At 39.9% G+C, this 25883-nt stretch overlaps 6 protein-coding genes and 1 pseudogene across 8 annotated transcripts in view; 3 read left to right on the forward strand and 4 right to left on the reverse strand.

Moving 5' to 3' along the window:
- Positions 1 to 462: 462 nt before the first annotated feature.
- Positions 463 to 1208, forward strand: LOC115116172 (hemoglobin subunit beta-1-like). Its single transcript, XM_029644655.1, is given in 4 exon segments — positions 463 to 554; positions 711 to 848; positions 850 to 925; positions 1080 to 1208. Coding segments are annotated over 4 exon segments (435 nt in total).
- Positions 1209 to 4575: 3367 nt separating this feature from the next.
- On the forward strand, positions 4576 to 5347 carry LOC115126924 (hemoglobin embryonic subunit alpha-like). The gene is made up of 3 exons (XM_065010126.1): positions 4576 to 4709; positions 4814 to 5021; positions 5219 to 5347. Exons 1-3 carry the CDS (start codon positions 4576 to 4578, stop codon positions 5345 to 5347), a joined length of 471 nt encoding a protein of 156 aa, XP_064866198.1.
- Positions 5348 to 7735: 2388 nt separating this feature from the next.
- Positions 7736 to 8390, reverse strand: LOC115126922 (hemoglobin subunit beta-like). Its single transcript, XM_029656555.1, has 3 exons — positions 8299 to 8390; positions 7967 to 8189; positions 7736 to 7864 (listed from the first exon to the last, which is right to left on the reverse strand). The coding sequence occupies exons 1-3, from the start codon at positions 8388 to 8390 to the stop codon at positions 7736 to 7738; spliced, it is 444 nt and encodes a 147-aa protein (XP_029512415.1).
- A 1532-nt stretch (positions 8391 to 9922) lies between these two features.
- Positions 9923 to 10810, reverse strand: LOC115126923 (hemoglobin embryonic subunit alpha-like; annotated as a pseudogene).
- Positions 10811 to 15257: 4447 nt separating this feature from the next.
- On the reverse strand, positions 15258 to 16162 carry LOC115126920 (hemoglobin subunit beta-like). The gene is made up of 3 exons (XM_029656553.2): positions 16048 to 16162; positions 15588 to 15810; positions 15258 to 15476 (listed from the first exon to the last, which is right to left on the reverse strand). Exons 1-3 carry the CDS (start codon positions 16137 to 16139, stop codon positions 15348 to 15350), a joined length of 444 nt encoding a protein of 147 aa, XP_029512413.1. The 5' UTR covers positions 16140 to 16162; the 3' UTR covers positions 15258 to 15347.
- A 1250-nt stretch (positions 16163 to 17412) lies between these two features.
- On the forward strand, positions 17413 to 18252 carry LOC115126921 (hemoglobin embryonic subunit alpha-like). The gene is made up of 3 exons (XM_029656554.2): positions 17413 to 17528; positions 17637 to 17844; positions 18031 to 18252. The coding sequence occupies exons 1-3, from the start codon at positions 17434 to 17436 to the stop codon at positions 18157 to 18159; spliced, it is 432 nt and encodes a 143-aa protein (XP_029512414.1). The 5' UTR covers positions 17413 to 17433; the 3' UTR covers positions 18160 to 18252.
- Positions 18253 to 19770: 1518 nt separating this feature from the next.
- Positions 19771 to 25883, reverse strand: part of LOC115103504 (KN motif and ankyrin repeat domain-containing protein 2-like) — a 34999-nt gene continuing 28886 nt past the window's right edge. For 2 of the 3 annotated variants that reach the window (XM_065010127.1, XM_065010128.1), the window contains one exon: positions 25548 to 25865. In XM_065010127.1, the coding sequence (XP_064866199.1) occupies positions 25809 to 25865 (57 nt within the window). In that variant the 3' untranslated portion in view covers positions 25548 to 25808. Of the gene's footprint in view, positions 20462 to 25547; positions 25866 to 25883 lie in introns of those variants that run through there. The other variant, XM_065010129.1, reaches the window with a different exon arrangement.

Consider the following 25883-nt stretch of genomic DNA (forward strand, 5'->3'; position numbering starts at 1 on the left):
AACTACTGGTATCTACAGGCTGTATCACATCCGGCCGGGATTGGGTGTCCTATAGGGCGGCGCACAATTGGCCCAGCATCGTCTGGGTTTAGCCGGGGTAGGTCGTGATTGTAAATACGAATTTGTTCTTAACTGACTTGTCTAGTTAAATAAAAGTTTTTTTTAAAACGTCTTGATGGTGCTTTTATAAGGTACTAACAAGAGACACATATTGCCGGTGTGAAACTTCCATAAGTCGACCTCAGTTGCCGTTTAGGCATTTGGCAGAACTATGACTATATGGTGTTGGTCGATAAGACCAGCTGGTTGGCAAGGAATGATAGATTACCATTAACTTTTTACGGACATTTGATGTCGTTTTTGGCATAAATCCTCCAAGTTTGATTCGTCCACTGGGTCGGATGGATTCAACAGAAATTAAAACGCCCCAGTGCCGGACACTGACAGATCTCACAGATCAACATGGTTGACTGGATAGTTGAAAAGCGGAAGCTCATCATAGAGACCTGGGGAAAAATCAAGGTCAAAGTGGTTAGACCCCTTGCTTTGAGATGGTCGGCATATAATAATGCACGGAAATAAAATATATTGATAATATATAATTTGTCTGTTCTAGTCTTGTTTTAGATGTGTGCGCAATTCTATGGATTCATTGAATTAAATTGATTAATTTATATGAGGTATAGTTTAATGTAATGTGTATTTTCCAGGTGTCTTATTGTATATCCATGGACTCAGAGGTACTTTGGAACCTTTGGAGACTTAAACAGCGCAGCGGCTATCATGGGCAATAAAACAGTTGCCAAGCGTGGCATCACTGTGCTGAACGGCATCAAGCGAGCTATGTATATACATCAAGAACACCTACGCCAAGCTGAGCGTTCTGCACTCTGAGAAACTTCATGTGGATCCCGACAACTTCAGGGTAAGATTTTGGAGTTGAAAAGACATTAATAATATGAGTACTAATGGCGTGCCTAAAACAAATTAACAATACGTTTTACTTCATTGATTTACATCCAAGAGGATACTGCTATTGCAAATAAATGACTAACGTTTCAATCGTTTCCTTCTCCCAGCTGCTGGGCGACTGCCTCGCCGTTGTTCTGGCCTCCCAGATGAGGCGCGGCTTCACGCCAGACGCCCAAGCGGCCTGGCAGAAGTTCCTGGCCGTGGTAATCTCTGCGCTAGGCAGACAGTACAACTAAAGACATGTTCTATAGTGGAATACACATATATATTTTATTATAGAGGACATTTTGTATGAATAATAAAATATATTGTTGAGCACACGTCCATGCTCTTCACTTCATTCTGTTTGAGGGGGCAGTAAAATAGGAGCCATTAGAGAATGTAGCCAAGCCTACTTGAACTCTTATGCTTTTGGCCTAAGTGAGATTGAGAAACCTCTCTTTGACTCTGGGGTCACGAGAGAGGGTATATTTGGTCAACTATCACATGCAGCAACGAATTCTAATCAACGGAATAATCAATATATTCATCAGTATTATGTTATAGTAATTATATCAAAACGTTCCTTCTTTTCTAATACACTACCGTAGGAAAAGTAACGTAGTCTATCAGAAAATATGTTGCCCAGGTGAACTTTTATTTGCCTCAGGTAGGCGGAATTTGCATATACAGTATCAGTCAAAAGTTTGGACACACCTACTCATTCAAGAGTTTTTCTTTATTTGTGCTATTTTCTACATCAAAACTATGAAATAACACACATGGAATCATGTAGTAACAACAAAAGTGTTATTAAGCAAATCAAAATATATTTTAGATTTTAGATTCTTCAAAGAGCCACCGTTTGCCTTGATGACAGGTTTCAACACTCTTGGCATTCTCTCAACCAGCTTCCCCTGGAATGCTTTTCCAACAGTCTTGAAGGAGTTCTCACATATGCTGGCTGCTTTTCCTTCACTCTGCAATCCAACTCATCCAAAACCATCTCAATTGGTTTGAGGTTGTGTGATTGTGGAGGCCAGGTCATCTGATGCAGCACTCCATCACTCTCCTTCTTGGTCAAATAGCCCTTACACAGCCTGGAGGTGTGTTGAGTCATTGTCCTTTTGAAAAACAAATGATAGTCCCACTAAGCGCAAACCAGATGGGATGGAGTATCGCTGCAGAATGCTGTGGTAGCCATGCTGGTTAAGCATGCCTTGAATTCTAAATAAATCACTGACAGTGTTACCAGGAAAGCACCCCCACACCATCTCACCTCCTCCATATTTCACAGTGGGAACCACAAGTCTCACAAAGAAATGGCGGATGGAACCAAAAATCTCACATTTTGACTCATCAGACCAAAGGACAGATTTCCACGGTCTAATGTCCATTGCTCGTGTTTCCTGGCCCAATCATGTCTCTTCTTCTTAGTGTCCTTAAGTAGTGGTTTCCTTGCAACAATTCAACCATGAAGGGCTGATTCACGCAGTGTTGTCAAACAGTTGATTTTTATTTATTTACCTTTATTTAACCAGGCAAGTCAGTTAAGAACACATTCTTATTTTCAATGACGGCCTGGGAACAGTGGGTTAACTGCCTGTTCAGGGGCAGAACGACAGATTTGTACCTTGTCAGCTCAGGGGTTTGAACTTTAACCCTTTTTGGTTACTACATGATTCCATTCATGTTATTTCATAGCTTTGATGTCTTCACTATTATTCTACAACTGTCACACCCTGATCTGTTTCACCTGTTCTTGTGATTGTCTCCACCCCTCCAGGTTTCGCTTATTTTCCCCAGTGCATTTATCCCTGTGTTTCCTGTCTCTCTGTGCCAGTTCTTCTTGTATGTTTTCAAGTCAACCAGCGTGTTTTGTCCCGTGCTCCTGATTTCTATTGTATTTTTCTAGTCTTCCTGGTTTTGACCCTTGCCTGTTTTTCTGGACTCCGTACCCGCCAGCCTGACCCTTCTGCCTGCCCTGACATCGAGCCTGTCTGCCACTCTTTACCTCTTGGACTCTGGTTTTGACCTTTTGCTTGTCCACGACCATTCTCTTGCCTACTCCTTTTGGATATAAATAAACTACAAAGACTCCAACCATCTGCCTCCTGTGTCTGCATCTGGGTCTCGTCTTGTGCCCTTATAACAACGTAAAAAAATAAAGAAAAACCCTGGAATGAGTAGGTGTGTCCAAGCTTTTTACTGGTACTGCAGCTGAACGTTGGCATTCAAAATGGGTTTGAAGAGCAACGTAACTGCACTATTTAAACAAGACGACCCAATAGGACTTTAACATTATTATAACATCATTACAACACATTAGGAAGTGTGTCACGTTATCATTAGGCATGGTGCTGGATCCATCCTATAAGTAGGCCTATAATGTTTTTTTATTTTTTTATTTTTAAATCTTACTAGTTGCATTTGGTGACGAAATAGGCTAATCGCGTTATGCTATGGGATAGGAAACAAAAAGGGTAAAACATATTGTGAACATGATAATCATTGGCTCACCTTTCCCCGTTATCTCTCTGGTCGAGAGAAGTGGAGGTGCCGAGGTTAGAGTAGCCTTCACAGTAGTTTCACCAGCGCCACCCTTTGAAAAGCAAGTGAGATATACTTCAATTATACACGTATCAAGCAAGGTGTATTAGCTTACCCAATCAATCAATATTCTTCTTGACAAAACGTATTACTCCGATTTTGTCCACGCACCTAACAAATGGCGACATGCTCTCTATAAGCTGCTACTACGACTCCAGGCTAGATATTGGTGAACAAAGCCTATGCCGGATATACCCTCATGCAAGGCACACACATATGCATTTACCTATTTTTAGGGAAATCTGAGTGACATCGCAAGACGTGGTAAGGACTATAGATATTCAGCAGCATGTGACTTGAACGACAGACCTGGCCTAACCGTAACTGCTGACCTACTGAGAAAATGTAAATCAACCTTCAACACACCTTACCGGAAGGGGTGAACAAAAGTGTTGCCTTGCTGTTGCAGAGATAAGAAAGCAATCTTGGCACTCAACCTTTGCCAACGAGATGTCCATTATCATTTGTTTGGTACCACCCTTGACAAAACAGGGTCAGATGAATGAGAAGTACCTTCTGTACATTTTGGTCATTGGCCTATTTACTGAATGAATGAATGTATTATCCAATTAATTCATTAATGATTATATAAACGAATGAATCAATGAAAGAGTCAATAAAACAAATGAACGCCTAAATAGCCAAAATAATAGCAATCAGACATATTCCAAAGACCATTCCTTGTGCATAAAACGTCCAGCTTACAGTATTCATTATATTATAAGAAGTATAAAAGACATAGTTGCATCATGCATAATGTAGCCTTTAGATGCATGACAATTTGAAGCATGATTGTTCCGTTTTCCAGCACATGACACTTACACATACTGTATATCCGTGCGTAAAGGGTAACATTTGTGATTGATCATAATGCAATAGCAATATATTGATGGTACATAACTGATGGCTATCACCAAACTCTACATTGTGTACATCCAATGACTTCCAGTTGAAGGTGGAGCTAAGCCAAAGAGATCTTTAGAGACCATATAAATACTCCCAGTGTCCACTCGTATGGCACCAGTAGTATCTTACGTCATAGAAACCGCTAGAATGAGTCTCACAGCCAAGGACAAACAGATCGTGACAGCCTTTTTTGGAAAGGTGTCTGGCAAAGCAGAGGACATCGGAAATGAGGCTCTCTCTAGGTAACGCCATCTTTATAGATTGAACAGATTGTTCTGTAACAGAGTTATGCGGTGCATTTAAGCACGTTAAATCATTATACATAATCACATGTTTTTATTTCCAGGACCCTGGTGGTGTACCCCCAGACCAAGACCTACTTCTCCCACTGGACGGACCTGAGCCCCGGCTCTGCTCCCGTCAAGAAGCACGGTCTGACCATCATGGGAGGCGTCCTGGAAGCGGTGACCAAGATCGACGACCTGGCCGGTGGTCTTCTGACCCTCAGCGAGCTTCACGCCTTCACGCTGCGTGTGGATCCCGCCAACTTCAAGGTGACTAAATAACTTACTGAATCAATAAAACGATTCACCCTTTCTCAAAATATCACAGCGGCAACCGTGTCCAAATTTGAGTCCTATGTATGTATTTTGTGAAGGTTCCAATTGAATATTCAGAAACACTATATTTTGCATATGGACTAGGCCTAAAACGCTTGATAATAATAACTCTATTCCCGCTACATCTACAGATCATCAACCACAACATCCTGGTGGTGCTGGCCATGCTGTTCCCTGACGACTTTACCCCTGAGGTGCACGTGTCTGTGGACAAGTTCCTCGCCAAGTTGTCCCTGGCGCTTTCCGAGAAGTATCGTTAAAAGGCGAGAAGATAAATCCTCTCGGTTTTCTGTGTTGATCATACATTTGCACATGTTGTATGATATGAATCATGGAATAAAAATACCATCATCAACAACTGTTTATCTTGATCGTTTTTATTTAAAGGGAAGCGGATTTTGCAATGTAAACAATTGTGTGGCGAAAACAGCCGGGCTTAGCATTATGCATCAATTAAACATGACACAAACAGAATAGGTTTGGAGAGCCCTGTTTATAACATGCATCTTCCAATTGCAACGTCTGCTTATGCCCACACATGTTGTCTCAAGAACATTTTATATTTGTAATTCCCTCAAACACTAAGTTAGGCCATCATCACTGTCAATCGTGGATGATAGTTATTACCGGCAAAACTGCGTCTTTATTCCAATAATTTGATAGGTCTTAATTGGTTTCATGGAAATAGTCTATGTATTTCGATCTTGTTGAATGACTGTTTAGAGCAGATGGTGTTAACAGACCCAAAGCCTTTCTTGTATTTTGTTTCAATCAAAGCATATATCCCGTTGAGTTTTGGCGCATGATACTTTTTTTTTTTTTTTTGTACTATTCAGCTTCAGCTAACCATTCTAAAATCTCATTAGAAATGATGAGGTGTTTTTGGTGGAACAGTAACATTAGCCTATAGACCTATTATGCTATGCTATTATATTTGGTTCTGTTATGTAAAATAATAATTCATCGTTATGTGATCTTACGAGACATTGATTCAGCTTTGATCTAACTTTACTAAACGAGCACCATTGTGAGAAGTGATAATCTTCTATTTGTAATAATAATAATACGTGATGAGTAAGACTATTAGGCTTAAGCAACAGATCTTGATGAGTGTTATTGTAAACGATTGGAGTGCCCTTCATGGTTCCAAAAGGACAGCGCTAAATAAACTTTGATTTGATAAGCTTGAACACATGGTTACAATATACCTTTTTACAGAATAAAATAAAACATAGGGGTAAATAATCAATTCATATTATTTATTTGCAAAGATTGAATCAATAAATCAATTGATCAAATAGTGCACATAAATCATTACTACGTAGAATTAAAGGAAATTCGTTTTAAAACAGCCATAAAATCATGCTTTTGCTGTGGTGTCACGTTCTGACCATAGTTCTGTTCTTTTATTCTTTATTCTGTGCTTTGGTCCGATCCTTACGCCTCCTCCTCAGAAGAGGAGGAAATCCGTTACATTTGGTGTATTTATGCATCTCAATAAACTATGATCTAAATGCACTTCCAACTTGGCCCAATATACATTTCAATTTTCCCACCACGACATAGCCTACCAAGCTAGAACATTTAACCTTTATTTAACTAGGCAAGTCAGTTAATAACAAATTATTATTTTACAATGACGGCCTACCCTGGCCAAACCCTCCCCTAACCCGGACGACGCTGGGCCAATTGTGCGTCACCCCATGCCCTGCGTCACCCCAAACCAATAGCCAACACAGGCTAAATATCTTAAGCAGGGCTACGGCAACTTCCAGGGAGGGTCAGGCACTTGGGCTTTGCGGTGGCCACTCTGGTTTGGGTGTCCTCGGCATTGCTGTGACCAAGTGTTCACATATCTTTCTGGATTCCAATGCGTAATAGCAGGTCGGTGGAGTTTTATGAACATCAATGCAGACACAGTTCATTTCATTTTATATACATTCTGATGCTCCAAGACTCCAACCGGCCTCCCCAGCACACATGTAGCCTACAGTTCTTCATCAATAGCCAGAGAGAGGACAGGGAAGAAACCACAATGTACCTACCTCTCCGCTGCTGTAGCCTACATCATTAATAGGGTTGTCATTCTAACGCTATTTATGGAATTTACCCCTCGTGTATGTTGTCACAGTTAATATGTGTAAAATGTATTTTAGGACAATTTTCGTGCTTTTGGTTGGACAGAGAATTGGGTGCTTTCGACCCAGCCTCGTTCCTCTCTAGGTTTCTTCCTAGGTTCCTCTCTAGGTTTCTTCCTAGGTTCTGGCCTTTCTAGGGAATTTTTCCTAGCCACTGTGCTTCTACACCTGCTGGGTTTCTGTACTTTGAGATATCAGCTGATGTAAGAAGGGCTTTATAAATACATTTGATTTGATTGGAGGCGTACCAGTAGAAATAAGCTGCACAACTTCTAGACTTACATAAAGCACAAAAAAAGATGTAGGCCTATTGACGTGGACCTTTCATTTGTTTACAATAGATGTTAATGTAGGCCATACATGTTGACAAACGAACACATAATGAAAGCGATAACAAATATATTTTCGATTTAGCACTTTATTTCCCCTTTAGAATCGATACATTTATGATACATGCAATGCAGGGCGCTGGATGTTGCTATATTTCTGTTGACGCAAGCAACGAACGCTCTAGTGGTACTGTCTGCCCAGGGAGCTCACCACGACTGCAAGGAACTTCTGGAAAGCGCCCTGGACATCAGCGGTGAAGTCAGCACCCATTCTTGCAGCAACGACAATAGTCAAGCAGTCAGCCAGCAGCTGCAAAATAAAAAATCAAATTGACATGTATAAAAATGCATTCTGGCACACTATTGAGAGTAGAATATGACCTTGTGAAGTATAAAAGTATAACTAATTTACCCGGAAGTTGTCGGGATCCACGCGCAATTTCTCGGAGTGCAGCACGCTCAGCTCTGCGTAGGTGGCCTTGATGTCATCCATGTTCTTGACAGCCCGGTCCAGTCCGCGCAGGACGGTCTTTCCGTGAGCGGCGACCATTGGGTTTCCCTGGATGGCAGCGGCGTTGTACAGGTTTCCAAAGTTACCGAAATACCTCTGGGTCCAGGGGTACACGACCAGACACCTGTAAGTGAATAATGGGATTATGAGTGACTGCATTAATCATATAATATGCACGAGGTCAAATGTAAATGTAGGCCTATTTTTAAGGAGGTATGACAAAGAGCAAAGACCTGGAAAGAGCCGCGGGGCCCACGTCATCGTAGTCCATCTTCTCGAAGATGCTCTGGATGGTTTTACGCTCGAAGTCTGTCCACTGAACCATATTGACGTTTGTGATGTATCACTCAAGATGATATGTACTGTTCATGCTACTCAAGGGACAGCTTATATACGCGTTTTGTCTCCACACCAAAAGCCAACTATTGGTCTAGCTGTTTTGAGTGGGCTGGGTTAACAATGGTTGTAGAAATGCATTGCAGTACCACGCCAGCCCATTCATAGCCTACTGTAGATTACAACGACCGAAAGGAACACATCACCAAGACAGTGACGATAGTTCTCATGTGCCTTTTATGCTCATTCATTAATTATCATCATTATTTATTACCAATTCATATTTGAAATTATTTAAGTGGCGTTGGGGGAAACATGGACAGTGTAATATCCCCGTGACTACCGATGTATAGACAAATAATTAACACTTTGGTTTTCAGAAAGTCAAATTAAGAAAAAAATTCTGCCAAAAGCTGATAAAGAAAATATGTTGCCTGCCTTTTATTTTATTTAGGCCTAATAAAACATGCATTTTAGTGTTTATTTATTTTTATTTTTTTCCTTTTATTCATCTACATTTTTTTGATGATAAAGCATGTTTTCATTCACAATACAATTTTTTTTTACTATAGTATTTTATTGAATAATATGACTTAAATTACGATATCAAGATGTGTGTGCCTATGTTTTTTCAAGCAAGTGCACGTTTGAGCAATTATTTAAATAATGATTGGTGTATGAAGTTGTATCATATTAAATGGTGCAAACTAACCTAATAAAATGATCTATTGTAGTCATCTCTGTAAGAGCTGGGCCATTCTCATGTAACGTTTGGGTGAGAAATCTGATCCAAGACCAGTGCTTCTGGCTTATTGATTATTTCATGAAATAATAACCTGGTCTAAATACTGGTAATGCAGGGTCTCCAGAAGACAAACAGTAATGACATATATCATATAAGGATGTAAGGTCATATCATGTATTTTATTTGATTTTTATTTCACCTTTATTTAACCTGGTAGGCCAGTAGAGAACAAGTTCTCATTTACAACTGCGACCTGGCCAAGATAAAGCAAAGCAGTGCGACACATACAACAACGTACAGTCATAATGATTGTGCTACAATAATGGTAGCCTAATAATGATCATGATGATCATGATGATAATGATGATAATGAAGGTGGTGGTTACCTATTACTAAAGTAATTGCTATTACTATCAATGGCATTTTTTTAAATTTCACCTTTATTTAACCAGGTAGGCTAGTTGAGAACAAGTTCTCATTTGCAACTGTGACCTGGCCAAGATAAAGCATAGCAGTGTGAACAGAAAACAACACAGAGTTACACATGGAGTAAACAAAACATACAATCAATAATACAGTAGAACAAAAGAAAGAAAAAAAACAATGTAGACCCACAGTGGAGTAGTTTTCAACTTTGTGGATAGTGGATATATTTGTGTAATTATCAATAATTATATCAATAATCTAGGTCTATCAATTAAATAAATAAGTAACTAAACATTAAAACACATATAGCTTACGATTAATCACCAAGGACAACAACGTTTCAGATTCGATCCGTAGGATTCATTTATTGCAACTTTTAATTTCAATTGGTACCCTACAAAGATTGTAAAGTGGAAATCTGTCTCATTGCTTAACGGTACTTCTCAGACAGAGCCAGGGCCAGCTGGGCCAGAAACGTGTCTGTGGCCACGTGCACCTCAGGGGTGAAGTCGTCAGGGAACATCATGGCCAGCGTCACCAGCATGTTGTGGGTGAAAATCCCGAGGATGTGAAAAGAGAGCAGAAATATTATTAGAAGCATATTTCACGAGTATGTTTCTGAAAATTGAAATCCATACATTAAGCTATTACAATATTCAAACTTGGACGGTTTCTAATGGAAAAAATCTAGAAAGAAAACAAGTGCATTTTTAACTATTTACTAACCTTGAAGTAGACAGGATCCACTCTCAACATGAAGGCGTGCAACTCGCTGAGTGTAAGAAGACCAGCACTAAGGACGTCAATCTTCCCAATGACATCCAGGACGCCTCCCATAACGGTCCCACCGTGCTTCCTGACCGGGGCAGAGCCGAGGCTCAGGTCCTTCCAGTGGGAGAAATATATGTCTTGGTCTGGGGGTACACCAGCAGCGTCCTGGGAGGTTGAAAACATACGTCGGTTAAGCGTGGCATGTTTATCGTTGTACTATATGACCCCACTCTTTAACTTGATGTGCATGTGCGAGTTCCATTTTTACGCACGTGTATGGTAAGGAATTTTCAACCATTCACAAGTAATTCAAATGTCTTAAATACTTGTATTGATCAATTACTTGTATTAATAATTCAACAATTGTAATTACCTGGAAAGCGCCTCGTTGGCAACATCCTCTGCCCTGCCGGCAACCTTGCCAAAAAGGCCTTGACAATTGCCTTGTCCTTAGCGGAGAGACTCATTGTTGCTTCAACTTCTTGACTGGCTGCCAACCAACTCAATAGAGCTCACTCTTTTGGGGCCCTTTTTGTGTATTGTCTGATCTGCCCAAGCACAATGCTGCTGCCCAGAAACCACCTCCAAAAGAGACCCGTTGGTTATCTCTTATCATAGCGTGCCATCTTAGTTGTTTACAACTCATGGCACACAGCCAAGTATAGATTAAAAAAAAGTTATGGGCGTATGGCAAGGTTATTCAACCGTTATTTTCACACACACGTTATTTTTATTTGTTATTATTATTTTATTTAGAATGTTATGAATATCGCTCGCAAAACAGAATAAACGAATGTTGAATGGCATACCGAGAGTAGAAAAGAGGAGCATATATATTTTTTTATTATGTCAACTTTATTTCTCAACTCCTAATATTGAGCCCAATAACACTCACTGGGGAATCTGACCTATGCTTTGAAAAAGGACCTGCTAATAGGCCAGTGCCGCAAGTGCTGCTGGCTGCTGTTAAGCTTTCTTGACTTGGACATTCCTTTGTTTATCCAGCTAAACAGCTGTTTTTAGCGAAAATTTGTTTGGAGTTTACACTTCCTCTTCCACCTATAACGGAGGAGGTCAACATAATTAAAAACAATCTACCAAATTAATATATATTCATTTTGAAATGTTGATTACTTCTCCTTGCCATTGACACTACATGACCAAAAGTATGTATCCACCTGCTCATCGAACACCTCATTCCCAAATCATGGGCATTAATATAGAGTTGGTCTCCCCTTTGCTGCAAGAACAGCCTCTACTCTTCTGGGAAGGATTTCCACTTGATGTTGGAACATTGCTCTGGGGACTTGCTTACATTCAGCAACAAGAGCATTAGTGAGGTCAGGCACTGATTTGGGCTATAAGGAGTTCTCCTGGCATCTGCCAAACCCAAATTAGTCCGACGGACTGCCCGATGGTGAAGCGTGATTCATCACTCCAGAGAACGCGTTTCTTCTGCTCTGCTCCAGAGTTGGCAAGCTTTACACCACTCCAGCCGAAGCTTGGCATTGTGCATGGTGATCTTAGGCTTGTGTGCGGCTGCTCGGCAATGGAAATCCATTTCATGAAGCTCCTGACGAATAGTTATTGTGCTGACATTGCTTCCAGAGGCAGTTTGGAATTCCAGAGTGAGTGTTGCAACCGAGGACAGACGATTTTTACGCGTAATGCACTTCAGCACTCGGCGGACCCATTCTGTGAGCTTGTGTGGCCTACCACTTTGCGGCTGAGCCATTGTTGCTCCTAGACTTTTCCACTTCACAATAACAGCACTAACAGTTGACCAGGGCAGCTTTAGCAGAGCAGAAATTTGACCAACTGACTTGTTGGAAAGGTGGCATCCTATGACTGTGCCACTTTGAAAGTCACTGAGCTCTTCAGTAAGGCCATTCTACTGCCAATGTTTGTCTATGGAGATTGCATGGCTGTGTGCTCGATTTCAAACACCTGTCAGCAACGGGTGTGGCTGAAATAGCTGAACCCATTAATTTGAAGGGGTGTCCACATACTTTTGTCCATGTAGTGTACTTTTGTATATACAAGTATAGTGTATCATTCACCTGATCATAAGACAAGATGTGGATTTTTTCCCCGCTAACTTCCTATGGGGGTCCTTGGGCCACCGGTTTGACAGGGCAAGACAATTTTGAAGACCCCTGGAGATATGGATATTCAATGACAATGAGTGAACTCCCATTCTCAACCAAATGAAAACAGCAGTCCACAAAACTTTAGAGCTGGACAGTAGGGTCAAAGCCTGTGTCACAATTTAAGCTTATACTTTGTCAACATTTGGCCATAACCTGACAACACAAGGATTCTCTTTAGACTGTGAAAATGTTGTGCTGAAAGGACAGCTCCGCTAATCGGTCAGGATGCAGCATAGAGACAGCGATGGTCAGGATGCAGCATAGAGACAGCGATGGTCAGGATGCAGCATAGAGACAGCGATGGTCAGGATGCAGCATAGAGACAGCGATGGTCAGGATGCAGCATAGAGACAGCGATGGTCAGGGTGCAGCATAGAGACAGCGATGGTCAGGATGCAGCATAGAGACAGCGATGGTCAGGATGCAGCATAGAGACAGCGATGGTCAGGATGCAGCATAGAGACAGCGATGGTCAGGATGCAGCATAGAGACAGCAATGGTCAGGATGCAGCACAGAGACAGCGATGGTCAGGATGAACTTGGTGGTGCTGAAGAACAGCTCCAACATTTAGAGAAATCGTACTGATGATGAGGGCACACTTTGTCTCAGCAGCTACCAAACATTAGCCACTGTAATAGTTTTTGTAGTTTCATCCTAATAACTATATTTATATGGATTCATTGAATGAAATTGCTTAATTTATATTATGTATCTTATAATATAATTTGTATTTTCCAGGTGTCTTATTGTATATCCATGGACTCAGAGGTACTTTGGAACCTTTGGAGACTTAAACAGTGCAGCGGCTATCATGGGCAATAAAACAGTTGCCAGGCATGGCATCACTGTGCTGAACGGCGTCGAGCGAGCTGTGCAGAATATGGACGACATCAAGAACACCAGCACTCATTGATTTACATCCAAGAGGATTAATCCAACTTAAAATTCCCTGTTTTATGTCAGTTAGATCACCACTTAATTTTAAGAAATTTTAATGTTAGAATAATAGTAGAGAGAATTATTTATTTCAGCTTTAATTTATTTCATCACATTCCCAGTGGGTCAGAAGTTTACATACTGTACACTCAATTAGTATTTGGTAGCATTGTCTTTAAATTGTTAAACTTGGGTCAAACGTTTTGGGTAGCCTTCCACAAGCTTCCCACAATAAGTTGGGTGAATTTTGGCCCATTCCTCCAGACAGTGCTGGTGTAACTGAGTGAGGTTTGTAGGCCTCCTTGCTCGCACACGCTTTTTCAGTTCTGCCCACACATTTTCTATAAGATTGAGGTCAGGGCTTTGTGATGGCCACTCCAATACGTTGACTTTGTTGTCCTTAAGCCATGTTGCCACAACTTTGGAAGTATACTTGGGGTCATTGTACATTTGGAAGACCCATTTGTGACCAAGCTTTAACTTCCTGACTGATGTCTTGAGATGTTGCTTCAATATATCCCCATAATATTCCTCTATTCCATCTATTTTGTGAAGCGCACCAGTCCCTCCTGCAGCAAAGCATCCCCACAAAATGATGCTGCCACCCCCTTGCTTCACGGTTGGGATGGTGTTCTTTGGTTTGCAAGCCTCCCCCTTTTTCCTCCAAACATAACGATGGTCATTATGGCCAAACAGTTCTATTTTTGTTACATCAGACCAGAGGACATTTCTCCAAAAAGTATGATCTTTGTCCCCATGTGCAGTTGCAAACTGTAGTCCGGCTTTTTTATGGCGGTTTTGGAGCAGTGGCTTCTTCCTTACTGAGTGCGCCTCCACAGTCCAGTACGATCTGTGCCTCCCCCTCGCACTCGCCCTGAGGTGCGTGTCATCAGCCCGGTGCCACCTGTACCGGTCCCACGCATCAGATCTTCCACTTTACAATCATGGAAATTGCTCCCAAGAATGAACCAGACTTGTAGAGGTCTACATTTTTGTTTCTGAGGTCTTGGTTGATTTCTTTTGATTTTCCTATGATGTGAAGCAAAGAGGCACTGAGTTTGAAGGTAGGCCTTGAAATCCATACACAGGTACACATCCAATCAGAAGCTTCTAAAGCCATGACATAATTTTCTGTAATTTTCCAAGCTGTTTAAAGGCACAGTCAACTTAGTGTATGTAAACTTCTGACCCACTGGAATTGTGATACAGTGAACTATAAGTGAACTAATCTGTCTGTAAACAATTGTTGGAAAAATGACTTGTCCAACCGACTTGCCAAAACTATAGTTTGTTAACAAGATATTTGTGGAGTGGTTGAAAAATGAGTTTTAATGACTCCAACATAAGTGTATGTAATCTTCCGACTTCAACTGTAGCAACTTGGGAGTCTAGGTTTAAACTCTCGATCACTCAACAATTTCTTGCCACACAAATACATGAACCTAACATTGAATACCAGAACTATTATGAGAAGTTTACTTGAACTTTTGAGTTAGATGATTGTGTGTTGAATCAGGAATTAATCATTGCAGTCCTGATATCATTTAAACGCATTGTATTAATTCAAGCACCATTAAACACAAGGTTGTATTTATTAGTTGCATTGGTTAGTTCATGCACAGCTAATGTAACATGTCAGTGTGGTTAATTGGCAAATATTTTAGTTATTTGCTAAATATTTGTATATCGCACATTATCAATATCTGATTAACAAGGTTGAAATATTTATACACTTAGTTTATAATGCATATGTGCCACCATATTGATGTTCATGCAAGAAAATAAGGCACAGATTAAACAAATATTAATTTGTGGAAGATTTTATTTGCTTTAGTAGAAGGAACAACATGTGCCTCTAAACAAATGATCAGCGCTTGTTGGTCCTCTGGTGGTCGTCCGTCTCGGAGTGGAGGGGCTCTAGTGGTACTGTCTGCCCAGGGAGCTCACCACGACGGCCAGGAACTTCTGGAAAGCGCCCTGGACATCAGCGGTGAAGTCAGCACCCATTCTCGCAGCAACGACAATAGTAAGGCAGTCAGCCAGCAGCTGCAAAAGAAAGGAGCAAATGGACAAGTAAGAAAACGCATTCTGCCACACCATCTATGCCACACCATGGATAGGCAAGTACCCTGTGTGAAGTAGAACATTTCAATTTACCCGGAAGTTGTCTGGATCCACGCGCAATTTCTCGGAGTGCAGCACGCTCAACTCTGCGTAGGTGGCCTTGATGTCATCCATGTTCTTGACAGCCCGGTCCAGTCCGCGCAGGACGGTCTTTCCGTGAGCGGCGACCATTGGGTTTCCCTGGATGGCAGCGGCGTTGTACAGGTTTCCAAAGTTACCGAAATACCTCTGGGTCCAGGGGTACACAACCAGACACCTGTAGAAATAATAAACAGTTAAGAATTACACAAACGTGATATCTGCATACACACATATCTTACGGAAATCAATTAATGTGTCATTTGGAGATGTCAATTACGCGTTAATTTACACGCCTGTCTCAAGTACGACTTCGTCTTGAAAATCATAATAACAAGCGCATAATAAAATAATAACCATATAATAACATGACTAATTCCAATAATTTGTAGACCACAGTTTTAAAACGCACTACCTGGAAAGAGCCGCGGGCCCAACGTCATCGTAGTCCATCTTCTCGAAGACGCTCTGAATGGTGGCGCGCTCAAAGTCTGTCCATTGAACCATGTTGCTAGCTGTTGAAGTTTCTTTCGCAGAGGCTAAGGAATCATTTACACTTTGTCTTCGCTTGAGCAGCGTTTTTAAAAGGATCGGGACGCTCCTCCCTAAAGACAGCGATGGGTGGGGTCATGGTAAGGGGCTGTATAAGCCAAAAGTCACAGATTTTACTGAGATAATAATGTGAAGTTTTACCGTTTACCATATATGTTTAAAAGCCATTTGAAAAGAATACATTGTCCTAAAATCCATGATGAAATCATTCATTTAAGTATTAGGTTACATACCAATTATTACATTATTAGAAATATTAACAAAAATAAGCCCCAAATAGTGGGGAAATATACCATTCTCAACACATGCAAATACATGTGTAATATGCCTACTATCTGAAGATATAGACCTATTACACATTAATTACACTTGTTGGGGATTCAATTACTTTGTCTGAGAAACATTTTTCAACTATCTCTGTGTATGCCTATAGTCAGATATTAGTAAGATATAACTACGATATTAATATATTACTAAGATATATTAAATAGCCTACTAAGATATTACGACATTTTTATCCTTGTAATACATTTCTAAACAAATGAATTGATATTTCACCTCTATGTTCTTGCTGTGCTAGTAAGGTCGAACCCATTTAATATTTATTTTTATAGTTGCACTATTCCAGTCTATTTTGGGGGGTAATGCATCTCTACTGTCAACTTTTCGATATTTCTGAATACAGGCTTCTATTTCTTACTTATGATACAGGCAATTTACCTATTGAAAATACAATTAGACTTCTCTTTATTGGTTAAATACCATAAAGCCAGAGTGATAAATAAATAAACGAATATTGAATTATTTTGTACTGAAATAAAATATGGAAATTACCGACTCCCTTATGAAAACTACCAGCATTAAAAAACCTCTCAACACATCTCTAATACTATAAACTTCGTAGACTTCAATGACTGTCATAATCATGTATATATATATATTTTATCCATCTCTACCCTGTGTGTTTTATGTTTGATATTGTGTGCTGCTCAAAAGGTGCTAACAATGTCTTTGTAAGTCTTGTATGGAGGATTGTACCAACTTGTGTTTTTGTCCAGTAAAATAAGCAAAGAAATGTAATAACTTGTGAGGGATTGTGCCTATTGAACATTAACAAAAGGCATGTTGTAATCTTGTTTATCTTGGAGGTGGGTCTGCATTGGGTGGGGCTCGCGGCTAATATAAAAAGTCTTCGTTTGTTAGAGCTCATCACTGAACTTCTACTCCAGCATCGTCTTTAACTACAACCATGAGTCTCACCGCTAAGGACAAGAAAATGGTCAAGGCCTTCTGGGCCAAGGTGGCCGGCAAAGCTGAAGACATCGGCTGCGATGCTCTGTCTAGGTAATGGCTGTCGTGCTGCTAATCTTATAGCTGTTTTTGAAGAAAAATGTAGACTGTTTTTGTGTTAGTGTTCCATCTTTCTTGACATGTTTTTTTCTTCCGGTGCAGGACGCTGGTTGTGTACCCCCAAACCAAGACCTACTTCTCCCACTGGAAGGACCTGAGCCCCGGTTCTGCCCCAGTCAGGAAGCACGGTGGGACCATCATGGGAGGCATCAGTCTAGCGGTGGCCAGCATCGACGACATCAGCGCAGGTCTCCTCGCCCTCAGCGAGCTGCATGCCTTCAAGCTGCGTGTCGATCCCGCCAACTTCAAGGTCAGGACAGTCACAGCATTATTTATAATCATTTGTTTACCGTTGACACCAAATGAAAATGTATAGTTAAAATGAATTTAAAGTATATCGGGTACTCTTTACAGTAAAATGGACAACGTAGATTATTAAATAAAATATCCTATTAAAACATGTAGAGTACTAATGTTCATTCCTTTCGTCCTGTAGATCCTGTCCCACAACATCTTGGTGGTGCTGGCTATCTTGTTCCCCAATGATTTCAACCCCGAAGCTCATGTGGCCATGGACAAGTTCCTGGCAGCGGTGGGCCGGGCTCTGTCTGAGAAGTACCGATAAGATGTGGTCAGAAGGATCAGACCAGACGGATTGCAGCATTGATCAGCACTGTGCTCAGCTCTGTATTGTTCTAAAATATAATTAAATGTTAAAACACCCATAATTACGTTTTTTGGTCTTTACTTTGGTTTTTAATTCGTTGTTTTGTAGAGCACAGGACCTGATATGATTAAATAAGTTGCTGTTTGCAAGTCTGAAAGACATCGAATGTCAAAAAGGTATTCATAAAGAAAATGGAAACTATATGCAAAACATTAGCAGTAAAAGTTTAGAAGTAAATAAATGAAATCAGAGAAGGGGAACAAAGTTGAAATAGTAGCCTATAGATCAATCAAATGGCTCGCTTAGAACTTGCTATTGATTAACAAGATTGAGCAAACTATTTGACATAGGACCACATAAACAAAATGGAAAAAACGATTTGGTATAACAAAGTAATATATATTATATAATTAGGCTAATTAAGGACTATGTATATATTATGAATGGATTGATAGTATTTATAAAATACAATTTCCTAAAGTCAAAGTTGTCAAGGACAGGAGGTGCTTCTGATAAATGCATTTTGTATTTTATAGGGTTCTTTTGACTAACTGATTTATTGTTATTAATAAACAAAAATGTATCTCATGTTGATCTGGATAAAGCTAGAATCCTTAGTTGAAACAATGACAAAGTAGTCATGGTCTGTTTTGGTAAAAAGCTGAGGGTGGGCATAGAGAGATGTGACCACTCTCAAAATCGTAGACAGAGCTATGGATGCAAGGACTGACTATCCATGATATCAAAATGATAGTTTTAACCATGTTTTGAGGCTATGCAGTGTCTGTTTACATGTCAATGGTTTACAAACAGAGTAAAAGAGTAAAACAATCTTATATTTTGGGTTCTGATGGGGTACGACAGTTGAACTGAGCTCATGAGGTCTTTACAAGTTATATTCTTTAAGAATCAATGGGTATATATTATTAATTCTCAAAATCGATATACAGTTGAAGTCGGAAGTTTACATACACCTTAGCCAAATACATTTAAACTCAGTTTTTCACAATTCCTGACAAAGAGGATACTGCTGTTGCAAATAAATGACTAACGTTTCAATCGTTTCCTTCTCCCAGCTGCTGGGCGACTGCCTCACCGTTGTTCTGGCCTCCCAGATGAGGCGCGGCTTCACGCCAGACGTCCAAGCGGTCTGGCAGAAGTTCCTGACCGTGGTAATCTCTGCGCTAGGCAGACAGTACAACTAAAGACATATTCTATAGGGAATACACATATATATTTTATTATAGAGGACATTTTGTATGAATAATAAAATATATTGTTGAGCACACGTCCATGCTCTTCACTTCATTCTGTTTGAGGGGGCAGTAAAATAGGAGCCATTAGAAAATGTAGCCAAGCCTACTTTACTTTGGCCTAAGTGAGGTTGAGAAACCTCTCTTTGACTCTGGGGTCACGAGAGAGGGTATATTTGGTCAAATATCACATGCAGCAACGAATTCTTATCAACGGAATAATCTATATATTCGTCAGTATTATGTTATAGTAGTTACATCCAAACGTTCCTTGTTTTCTAATACACGTCTGTAGGAAAAGTAAGGTAGTCAATCATGTTGCCCAGGTGAACTTTTATTTGCCTCAGGTAGGCAGAATTTGCATATACAGTATCAGTCAAAAGTTTGGACACACCTACTCATTCAAGAGTTTTTCTTTATTTTTACTATTTTCCTACATTGTAGAATAATAGTGAAGACAGCAAAACTATGAAATAACACATATGGAATCATGTTGCAACCAAAAAAAGTGTTAAACAAATCCCAAAATATATTTTATATTTGAGATTCTTCAAATAGCCACCCTTTGCCTTGATGACAGCTTTGCACACTCTTAGCATTTTTCTATTTTTGTAACCTTTATTTAACTAGGCAAGTAAGTTAAGAACAAATGATTATTTACAATGACAGCCTACCGGGGAACAGTGGGTTAACTGCCTTGTTCAGGGGCAGAACGACAGATCGGGGATTCGATACAGCAACCTTTTGGTTACTGGCCCAACACTCTAACCACTAGGCTACCTGTCACATTCACTCATACAGCTTCACCTGGAATGCTTTTCCAACAGTCTTGAAGCAATTCCCATACATACTAAGCACTTGTAGGCTGCTTTTCCTTCCCTCTGCGGTCCAACTCATCCCAATCCATCTCCATTTGGTGGAGGCCAGGTCATCTGATGCAGCACTCATCACTTTCCTTCTTGTTCAACTAGCCCTTACACAGCCTGGAGGTGTGTTGGGTCATTTTCCTGTTGAAAAACAAATGATAGTCCCACTAAGCCAAAACCAGATGGGATGGTATATTGCTGCAGAATGCTGTGGTAGCCATGATGGTTAAGTGTGCCTTTACATCTGAATTACAAACAGTGTCACCAGCAAAGCAACCCCACACATCCTCCTCCATACTTCACAGTGGGATCTACACATGCGCAGCACTTGATGGTTTTTGCGACTGCACATGAGGAAACTTTCAAAGTTCTGGAAATTTTCTACATTGATTGACCTTTGTGTCTTAAAGTAATGATGGACTGTTTATTATCTTTGCTTGTTTGAGCTGCTCTTGACAGAATATGGGCTTGATCATTTAAATAGGGCTATCATCTGCATATCTACCTACCATGCCACAAGGGTGGCTACTTTGAGGAATCTCAAATATAAAATATATTTTGATTTGTTTAACACTTTTTTCGTTACTACATGATTGCATATGTGTTATTTCATAGTTTATGTCTTCACTATTATTCTACAAAATTGTACAAATAAATAAAAACCCTTGAATGAGTAGGTGTGTCAAAACGTTTGACTGGTACTGTATATAGGCCTATAAAACGAACACACAATTGGAAATAATGTGAATTTAAACTTGTCTAGCAGTGAGCTCATATTTGGACGATTTGGTGCTCTAACAAGAGGTGGGGTGCATATTGAGAAAGGGCATCTATCTTTGTCTCTGCATATCTCAAAGGAAACATGCGTCAGTTTTATCACAGTGTTCTGGTTCCACCCTAGTCGCTCAGTTAGCGTGGCACTGGGATGGTATGCATGTACTTCGATTCAGAGAATATTTCCGGGATAGTATGCCCTACGACATCAGAGTCACTTTCCTTGTTTGAGGTCAATTGGCTATTAATAGCACATACAGGCACATTCTGAACATTTGACCTTTTTGTAAGAAAGTCATGCTGATTGTTATTATCCTGTTTGTACCATGGGCCATACATGGGGCATTCATTGGCCATACAGTCTCAATTTCATCAATGCGTTAGTTTCACTTATTTAAACACATTTTTGTATATCACAATTAAGGTACATTTCGTAATTGCACATACCTTTTTAAAATCGACATATCAATAGACCAGTAAATCAATCAAAACCAATCAATCAATGGGGTCAACTGTGTCAAAATGTAAAATATGATGGATTCTTCGGAGGCCAAATCTATATTCTTCGCGACATAGCCAAATCAAGACGAACATGTTAATAACTCACAACTTTAGTTTACAATAGGCCTATGTCACATACAATAGGCATACAATTGGAAATCGTAATGGAACATTTCTAATGCATGAGGTAATTAATAGACCAGATTCAAGTGTTTATAATGTTGATGGCATTGGCAGCAGGCGATTTGATTTTGAGAAGTTTTTTTTTGGCAGCCTTAAGCATTGCGCAGTGGATTTGGGTTATTTGCCAAAGTCTGCCCTTTTGATGGTTTTGTTTTTGTTGTTTTTGAGGGCAATTGGGGGAAAAAATAGTTTAGTCTCCAACACAAATACAGTTTACCAGCGTCCTCTGCTGGTCTGCTGCAGACATGACAGCGTGCGCGGCGTGCCCAAGAAATCTACAAATACACTAAATGCAACAGCGCGCTCTGTTGGTCAAATCATGCACAATTAGGCTACAGCTGGCTCGAGAAATGCTCTATTCAAACTCCTTGCCAAACGTTAATTGCGTGCAAGGTCCTGTTCAATACCCCCTGCAGAGTAGGCTAATAGCCTACTTTTATTATTGTGATTATGATTATTAGTTTGACGGATTAGGCTAATAGCCTATGTAAGGGCAGAATAACATAGTCTTGGAATGTATTATAAATTACATTATCATCCACGTTGTATTGAAGATTCAAGAAGGCCTTATTCTAATCAGAGAGATTGGTCCAGTTTCGACTGTTACTAGAAACACACACAGAGACGATTTACGATGAAGGCTGATTTATTATTTTCATCCAAATACCATAAAACCAAATGGGGAAAAATACAAACTGATCATATTACAGAAGGCAAAATAACAAAACCAAAATGTGCCAGGAGGTAAACCTATAGTTGTGAACAAGTAATACAAATAGAAATGTATAAAAACGAATGTAAAACAAATATAAAACGTTATAAAATCTAATTGCGAAGGAAATCCTGTATTAAAGGTGGGGGGGGGGGGGGGGGGATGACTTAAAGACAAATCCAAATTGAGACACCAATGAGTATACAAAAGATTAAGAACACCTGCTCTTTCCATGACAGCTTTTAGCTGGATTCACCTGGTCAGTCTATGATCCCTTCTTGATATCCCCTGTTAAATCCACTTCAATCAGTGTAGATGAAGGGGAGGAGACGGGTTAAATAAGGATTTTCAGGCCTTGAGACAATTGAGACATGACTGTGTATGTGTGCCATTCAGAGGGTGAGGCAACTCCACATTAGGAAGGTGTCCTTAATGTTTGGTATACTCAGTGTATTTCTGTATTCTGGACTTCAATCATTTTTAAATTATAATTTTATGCATCACTACTACTGTAGAATAATGTCATATATTATTATAATTTTGGTATACCTATATTACAATGGAAATTCTTCATTAGCTCCATAGTCCATTCTGTCACTTTCTAGTTACCAACCAATCCAAAAAGGGTGCCCACTGAACAGGAATTTTAACCTTGCCTACCACCTTACACACCCTAGTTACTACCCAAACACCCCACGTCACTCCTTCCCTCAGTAAAACCACTCATAAAACCTTTATTCAAAACAATAAACAATCTTTCATTTCAGAAATGTAGTACCTTTATTGGACAGTTTGAGTAGCTACCATTTCTAGTTGCCTTCTCATGAACATTACAAATGTTATTGACCTCGACGATAATGTTGCTGTTACCAAATGTTTTGTTGGGAATTATCTGTCTGGTCAACACATATTATTATATTAACACTCAGACGGTTCACCACAACATACAGTGTAACAAAATAGTTGTTATGAGGGGAAGATCTTTGGATAAAAATTCGTAAAAAAATTGTTAACCGTTACAACGACTAAAATGTGGTTGGAAGTTAGCCAGTAAGACCATCATTTAAAACAACAGTATCCCGATAAGGGTGCTGTAGGCCTTACCACAGCTAGGTGTCTGACATCTAAAGTAGCAATGCTGTGTGTAAAGGTTGTCATCTGTTATAAGTGTTGGAGATCCATACCGTTACCTATGTGACATTTGAATTGAATAAAAAGACACTACCAAAAATACTCTCGGGTAAATAAAGGTTGTGTAGAAATCTCCATCTATTGTACGGAATTAAACTGGTCCTGTATCAGAATTGTTTTAGCACCAATCAGCTGACTGATACAATCGATAAAGGACACTTCAGAGAGATATGTGTATTTTAGAATGAAATGGGTGATTTTGTAGTTTTAGAATGATATGGGTGATTTTGTAGTTTTAGAATGATATGGGTGATTTTGTAGTTTTAGAATGATATGGGTGATTTTGTAGTTTTAGAATGATATGGGTGATTTTGTAGTTTTAGAATGATATGGGTGATTTTGTAGTTTTAGAATGATATGGGTGATTTTGTAGTTTTAGAATGATATGGGTGATTTTGTAGTTTTAGAATGATATGGGTGATTTTGTAGTTTTAGAATGATATGGGTGATTTTGTAGTTTTAGAATGATATGGGTGATTTTGTAGTTTTAGAATGATATGGGTGATTTTGTAGTTTTAGAATGATATGGGTCAATGAATCATTTCACAGTGATATGGGTGACTTTATGCATTAAATGATTGTGATGAGACACAACATATTCCTACTGTGTCACTGCAACTGATCGATTATCAATGATATATAGAATGACATATATCGCTGGAACAGTAATAAGTAACAAATTCAACGGAAACAAAACAATAAGCGACAATAATGAACTACGGAAAAGTAATACAATCTTGCTCATCTAGTGGCAATAAAAGACACAAAATGAATGTAAGTGGGACTATTGCTGAGTTGAGTTTGTGTGTTGAGCTGTTACAAAGGGGAACAGCTTATTCTGCCATGTGAATATTACCAGAGATGGATTTCAACCGACACTAACAACAACAAACAACGGACTCTTGTGCGTAAACAACTACATGTGAGTAAAGCATCACGATGAATTCCTTTCCGTTTCAGGAAAAGATGTGTTAGGATCGTGTCAAGTGCTGGGTTTCATGCCGACGTGCACATACAGAGAGAACAGACAGAGAGAACATACAGAGAGAACAGACAGAGAGAACAGACAGAGAGAACATACAGAGAGAACATACAGAGAGAACAGACAGAGAGAACAGAGAGAACAGAGAGAACATACAGAGAGAACAGACAGAGAGAACAGACAGAGAGAACAGACAGAGAGAACAGACAGAGAGAACAGACAGAAGAGAAAAAGACAGAGAGAAGACAGACACAGACAGAGAGAACAGACAGAGAGACACAGACAGAGACAAGACACACAGAGAACAGACACACACACAAATACACACACACAAGACACACACACACATACACACAGACACACACACACACACAAATACACAGACACACACACACACAAATAGACACACACAAAAAGACACATTACAACAAATCACACAGACACACACACACAACAAATACACACAGACACACACAAATACACACACACACACACACACACACACACACACACACACACACACACACACACACACACACACACACACAGACACACACACACACACAAATACACACACACACACAAATACACACACACACACAAATACACACAGACACACACACACACACACACACACACAACACACACACAGACAGACACACACACACACACACACACACACACACACACACACACACACACAGACACACACACACACACACAAACACACACACACACAAATACACACACACACACAAATACACACAGACAGACACACAAATACACACAGACACACACACACACACAAATACACACAGACAGACACACACAAATACACACAAATACACACACAAATACACACAGACACACACACAAATCACACACAGACACACACACACACACACACACACACACACACACACACACACACACACACACACATACACACAGACACACACACACACACAAATACACACAGACACACACACACACACACACACACACACACACACACACACACACACACACACACACACACACACACACACACACACATACACAGATATCAACACTTGTGGTGGAATGGTTGAGGAGCTGGTTGAAGAGGTGCTGCTAAATTCTCCAAAAGGTATGTTACAGTGTGGTCACTTTGTTTCACCAGAGGGGGGAGAGGATCCCAAAAGAGGAGACTTTGGTGATACCTTGAGGGTAAAACAACA

The sequence above is a fragment of the Oncorhynchus nerka genome, linkage group LG26 (genome assembly GCF_034236695.1).
Source record: "Oncorhynchus nerka isolate Pitt River linkage group LG26, Oner_Uvic_2.0, whole genome shotgun sequence".
NCBI lineage: Eukaryota > Metazoa > Chordata > Actinopteri > Salmoniformes > Salmonidae > Oncorhynchus > Oncorhynchus nerka.